Below are 6917 nucleotides of genomic sequence, written 5' to 3'. Positions count from 1 at the left end.
GATGAAAGGAGAATGGCAACGTGGCCATGCATATAACAAATTTAAGGGAAATCCAATCATCCACGCCAGTTTGATCTCGATAATTTTGTTAAACAGTTGGACGGATTACAGCAGGTAAGGCAGGTGATCAAATGGGTGTTTTTACGTTGATTTGGTTATCGACTGGTATTCTTGTGAATCGTACACGTAACGCCATTGCCCACTATATACCCATGAAGAGAGGATTGAATGCACAGTTTGCGAAGTTCCATAGCAATGGATTCTAGAGCTTGTTTGGTCGTTTTAATGGTGGTGATTGTCTGTGTAAGTGGAGAGGAGAGTAAGAGCGTGTCTTTCATATTTGGTGACTCTTTATCTGACGTTGGAAATAACAATTACTTCTCAAAGGCCTTGGCCAAAGCCAATTATCCATGGTATGGTATCGATTTCGGCAATGGAATGCCCACTGGAAGGTTCACCAATGGAAGAACCATCTCGGATATTGTTGGTACTTTTCTCAACCAGTGTTCCTTTTCTTTCTGTGTTTTTTAATCGAGAGGAATCAAGAGTTCAGTTTAATGATTTGGAGTATTGGTTTTTATAAGATGAATTTCTCTTATAATCTTTCCGACAGTGTATAATGAATTATCATCCACACTACTCTAAATGAGAATTGAACCCATGATCTAGAAAATCTAAAACAGCAGTCAAGATTTAGTGAGCTTAACTCAAAAGTCATTTTTGCAACAAGTACTAGATGTATATGTCTGTATTCTTAGAGAAATAAGCCATGTTCCAATGGTAACAATGATTCTATAGAAAAGTTCTAGTCACAATGAAATCACTTATTTATAGTAGCGCGTTTCAATATTGTTTAGGTTAGAGCATCACAATGTGTTTAGACTTGAAACTAGAGAGTGGGATTGTTTTCTTTTCAATGGAAGATTAAATATCATTCATGTGTTCATTTTGCTATTCATATGGGAGTACGAACCTATGTTGATATCTGTTTGGCTAAGAGTCAAGAACTGAGGGGTACTATTTTGCCAAAATTGTCCAAGCATACAATCCTAACCTCATCCCTTATATCATACTTCCAACAATTTTCAACCTTAGTAGACGATCTAATCAAAGAACATGTCATTTCCTTCATCAGTTGTACTTAACCAATTCATTAATAACCCTTTGATTTGGTTGAGTTTACCTCAGGTCATTTATCAACCAGTACTAGATTTATATGTCTATATTCTTAGATAAATAAACCACATCTCAATGGCAATAACGGTTTTATAGAAAGTTTAATCACATTGAAAGTACTCATTTATAGTAGAGCACTACAATATGTGTTCAAGTTTGAAAGTAAATAGTGGTCTATCTTTTCTCTTTTTTAATGGATGATTTTATATTGTTTATGAGCTCATTTTGCTATCTGATATGAAAGTATGAATCTATGTTGATATATCTTCAGCTAAGAGTCAAGAATTAAGAGGTATCCATTTTGCCAGAATCCCCCCGAACACAATCCAAACCTCATCTCTTATATCATACATCAAACAGTTTTGAACCTCAATAGAAAACGTAACTAAAGAACACACCATTACCTTCACGAGTTACGTTCGACTAATTCAACTACAACCTCTCTTTTTTTCCCCTATTTGATAACATGTTTGTTTTGTGTGCAGCTGACAAATTAGGGTTACCAGTGCCTGCAGCATATATGGATCCCACCACAACTGAGGAAGTTGCTATGAAGCAAGGAGTCAACTATGCTTCAGGAGGAGGAGGAATTCTTAACGAAACAGGCTGGCACTTTGTAATGACAATTCCTCTCAGAATTCTTAACTTACATTCAAGCAAAATAGTTGTAAACTGATTAAAAATTCATTTTGTGGTGGAATGGATATGCAGATACAGAGGCTCTCCCTGTACAGGCAAATAGAGATGTTTATGGGGACTAAGACTTTACTGGCCCAGAAATATGGTGAGGAGCAAACGGAAAATTTTACCAGGGATTCTGTGTTTCTGGTCGCCATAGGAAGCAATGATTACATAAATAATTATTTGCTTCCAATTACAGCCGATTCATGGAAATATGGTGCCAATGATTTTGCAGACTACTTGATCGCTACATTGCGCCGTCAATTGACGGTAAGAAAATCTTATTGATCTTGTAATTCCGTCATCTTGGAAGAAGATACTAAAAAATAATATAATGTGTCACTATAAAATTCTGTAAAAAGGTGCTCAACTGCCTCAACTATCCCTCAACTACTTCTAAACATTTTTTTTAATTAAGTATTGTTACATTGTCCATACGGTTAAGAGTAGTTTGAGGCTATCTTAATTTTTTATTAAGTTTTATTATCATTATTCTAGTCTTAGTTAGTTAGATCAATTTATGAATTATATGTTGTTTTTTTAAGTCTGTTTAATGATACACAAGGTTTATATGAAGTTGGTGTTGGCTTCAGTTTTAGTTCGTTTGGTTGTGGATCACAACTTAAGGCGTGGGTATGCTTCCCATGGTATTGAGTTCGAGGACACCTCCAGATTCCACAATAATGAATATAAAAAAAAAAAGTTGATGTCTTATTTGATCATCAAATTGTGAATTTGTTTTTATTATATGAGATAAAGATTAATAATCGATTTATGGCTACTTTAACTTCTTTTAATTTAATTATATTATCATTATTATATTCTTGTCTACTTAGATTGATCTTTGGCTTCGATAATATCTTAGAATAAGTAAGCTATATATAGAAGATAGTGAGCCTTATTTGGTTATGAAATTGTAAATTTTGTTTTCATAATATAAGGTTAAGAATAGTAGTCAAGTTGTGACTACCTTAATTTTTAACTAGGACATATATTATCATTATTATATTTTTATTTAGTTATTTGATTATCATATTGTGAATTGTATCATCATTAAATATATTTGAAAATCATCCTTCAAAAATGATTTGTTTTTCTCTTATTATCAAATATTCATACTATATTTTATGTTATATTCTTCTTTTGCACAAATTTATATTATATCTTTTATCTCCTTGAACTCTCATACATCTTGACGATAGATCACAGTGTGATGAGAAACATTGATTATTAAAATCTTGAACATAATCAAGTTCAAAAACCTACATACACATTTTATTTTATTTATCTTCTTGGTGGGCAGATTTTACACAGTTTGGGAGCCCGAAAGCTTCTGTTCTTTGGATTGGGACCTCTGGGATGCATTCCCCTGCAAAGGATACAGACCCAAGATGGAAGCTGCAAAAGTGATCTCAACGACATGGCTGTGTATTTCAATAAGGGCGGCAGCAAGCTTATCGATGACCTCAATTCCCAACTCCCTGAAGCCAAATTCCAATTCGGTGATGGTTTCGATTTCTTCACCAAGCTTATACAGAACCCTCAACAGTATGGTAAGAACTGCTGATTACTTCTTCATTGATATAAAACAAGCAAGTTTTGGTTTGAATTCATTTTGGGTTTGAGCTCATGTGGGTGCATTGTGCATTGTGCATTTTGCAGGATTCAATAACTCTGATGCCCCCTGCTGCACAGTAGGAAGAATTCGGCCTACATTGACTTGTTTAGCAGCAGCAAAGCTCTGCAAAGACAGAAGCAAATATGTTTTCTGGGATGAATATCACCCAAGTGATGCTGCCAATGTAGTGATTGCAGAAAACCTTTTGCCCACATTGTCTTTTGGACATACAATTTCTCCCGCACCATCGCCTGCTCCATCCGCATCCTAATTTTGATACAATAGTCTGAAGTTTATTTTATTAATTATTGGTTTCTAATGTTTGTAAGTGTTTGTAAGAATTGGTATATTATTGGAAGGGGTTTTGTTGTAAAAAGGTGGTTGTTCCATCTATCTAGCACCATCAACGAAGAAATATGGAGTTTCTGACAATAATATTTTAAGGGTCTTATTGTATTGGATAATTTGCTTGTTTGTGTTTTCTTGGGGGTTTAGAAGAGAATGTAAACATCCAATTTTCAAAGTGATGTTCTATAATAAATATAATAAATTTGTATGGCATGGCAGCATGATTATTTTATTTTTCAAATCAGATTATAATTCTAATTGGTTTATGGTTTTTAGGATGATGTATATTTAGTATTTAAGATGTACATTTGATCATGTTTATTAATTAATTGAAATTCAAAACAATATATTAATTGATTGATTCAAAACAATATATTAATTGATTGAATTTCAAAATATATTTTACAGTTAATTTAGTTAATAAATGATTAAATGTGCATCCAAGAAAATTTAATTATTAGGGTGAGAGATTTATTGGAGGCTTCACTTAGAATTTTTTTGGTATTAGATTTGATTTTATTATGAGTCAATTACATACGAGATATTTTAGTAGATTTCAATTGGAGCTCCAAACTTTACTCTTTTTGCATTGTAAAATGTCACTGTTTGTGAAGGACAGTGAATTCCCTGTTTTGGGAAATAAAGTGGTTTTTGGCATCAAAATTGTCTTTGAGACTTTCCAAGCATGGAGATAGCCATATTTGTTCCAGAGTTAACTTGTTGTTTGAAGGTTTATTCATGCTATGGTGCAGGCATTTAGGTAGTCCTAACCCTCTGTTATGCAGCAAAGACAGTGGAAAATAGTGAAAACAGTGAAAATAACTGTTTTTGTCACCTTCTACAGCTAGTATGCTAAGTGTTTGGAAAAATGAAAAGTGTTAATTGTTTGAACAATGTTCTCCAAGGTGTGGCAGGGTCTATCGATCAGTCTAGAGCCTTGTTTTGTGAAGGAGTTGTGTTTCTAACATTGCAAGCTTGAAAACCCTCTTGAAACCCTACAAAAGTGCCATAAAAGGTGGACAGTCCTCATTTTGCATTGATAGTGGACTAAACCATGAAAATCAATTAGTTTGGAGGTTGTTTGAATGTCCCAAGTCAACTACCATGGTGGGGTAAAGCATCGTTGCTTCCTACAAGCAATTTTCATCCAATTAGCCCTCCACGGGCTAGTAGCCCTTTTTTAGGCCTCACACACACAAAACAAGGAACCCGATTACCTTGAGCTCGTTGGGTTTGGAGAGATCTTTGAAGGACAGTCCAAAATAGTGAAGAAACCTTAAGTAACCTCTATGAGATCCTTGTGAAGCAATTTTAAGTTTAAGACTTAGGAAGTTGGGTTTGAGCAAGTGAATCTAGGAAACCACAACAACAAAATGAAGCAAGCTTTTGAACAAAACCTTCAGCTAGTTTCCTAAAACATTTGGAGGAGCTTATAATATCAGAGAACAGTCAGAATAATGCCCAAAGGATGGAGGAATGTGTTGGAAAGAATGTAATGGTTTGACATAATCAATAGTGGATGAGTAAGGGAATGAGATCACTCAAAAAGGGAGTTTGTTTGGGAAGCTATGCATGTGATGCTTAGCATTAAAACCTCAAATTGAATTGCAAACATATATTTTAGTCACAAACAAGTCTTTTGGAAACCAATTGAACCATTAGACCTAATTCACCTTGTGGAGTACTTCTCTAGCAATCTCCCTATCATAGTGGTATCAAAGCCATCGAAAGATTCAGGAGAAAAGGATCATTAGAAGAAAACATGGTGACTAATTCTAAGTTAGCCAAGAAGGTCGAAGACCAAGAAGAAGAAAATAGAGCACTCAGAGAGAGGTTGGAGCAACTAGCAATGAAATTAGTTGAATTAGAAGTCAAAACTGAAGATGTCCATGATAAGGTTGGAGATCAGAGCAAAATGGTGGCAATAGAAGATGAGGTTCCCATACCTGACCCTATTATTGAGCAAGAACCATTCTTGAAGTCTTTGAGAGCTATGAGTGGCTCTTTTCAGTGGAAAGATGGATCCAGATGCTCGTATACAATGGATTGAAGGTCTAGAAAACCATTTTGAATGTGATGGAATAACTGAAGCACAAAAGGTTAAGGTAGCAAAATCAAGGTTGAGAGGAGCAGCCTTAACTTGGTCGAAGTTCATCCAAGAGGAAAGGGTGAAAGAAGGTAAGCAACCAATAGCCACCTGGAAAGCAATGGTAGCCAAAATTAGAGAAACCTATCTTCCTAAAGACTATGAAGTCCATCTTCACAGGAACAGACAAAATTTGAGACAAAAAGACTTAGATGTCAGTAGCTACACTGAGGAGTTTCAAAAACTGTGCATGAGATCCAAGGTAGTAGAGGATGAGAGTATAAAGGTGGCAAAGTATTTGAATGGATTAAGATGGAACATACAGGAAGAGATGAGTTTGATATGCCCACAAATAGTACACAAGTGTTATCAACTAGCACTTAAAGTGGAAGAGAAAAGTAGGAGAAAAAAAGAACAAAGCAACAGAGGAAGAGGTAGGGGTAGAGATGGTAGAGGCCATAGAGGAAGTTTTGGTGGAAGAGGAGATCAAAGATCCCAAGGAGAACCCAAACTTATTGAGAAAAGCACGGGGATTCATATAGCAAGAGCAGCTATAGAGGAAGGGGATCTAGCAACCCAAGTAGAGGTAGATCTAATGGACCAGGAAGGGGGTCCTACTTCTCCACCATGAAATGCTACAACTGTCAGAAGTTGGGGCACCCTTCCTATAGATGTCCAGAGAAACCCACCTCATCATAGGGGGGTGAAAGAAGAGTGAGTTATGTGCAATAAAATGCAGCAAGTAGTAAGGCTCATGAAGTGAGCTTAGCATCAGAAGATGGGGAAAGTCTAATGATGAGAAGAGTCTTGATAAAAGAACCAATCAAGGAGGAACCTACTCAAAGAAGGTCATTGTTCATAATTAAGTGCAAAATCATGAGAAAGGTATGCAAGGTGGTCATAGATTCTGGATCCACAGATAACATAATCTCAGAAGAAGTAGTTGGTAAACTCAAACTTGAGAGAATCCCACATACACATCACTATAGAGTCACATGGTTGAATAGG

The 6917-nt window shown here is 35.6% G+C and overlaps 1 protein-coding gene across 1 annotated transcript; it reads left to right on the top strand.

Moving 5' to 3' along the window:
* The first annotated feature begins 237 nt into the window (after nucleotides 1–237).
* Nucleotides 238–3939, top strand: LOC131034180 (GDSL esterase/lipase At1g74460). The gene is made up of 5 exons (XM_057965573.2): nucleotides 238–487; nucleotides 1662–1792; nucleotides 1888–2127; nucleotides 3161–3410; nucleotides 3520–3939. The coding sequence occupies exons 1-5, from the start codon at nucleotides 256–258 to the stop codon at nucleotides 3744–3746; spliced, it is 1080 nt and encodes a 359-aa protein (XP_057821556.1). The 5' UTR covers nucleotides 238–255; the 3' UTR covers nucleotides 3747–3939.
* The last annotated feature ends 2978 nt before the right edge of the window (nucleotides 3940–6917 follow it).

Source organism: Cryptomeria japonica, chromosome 5 (genome assembly GCF_030272615.1).
Source record: "Cryptomeria japonica chromosome 5, Sugi_1.0, whole genome shotgun sequence".
Taxonomy (NCBI): Eukaryota; Viridiplantae; Streptophyta; class Pinopsida; order Cupressales; family Cupressaceae; genus Cryptomeria; species Cryptomeria japonica.
This window is presented reverse-complemented; position numbering and strand designations above follow the sequence as displayed.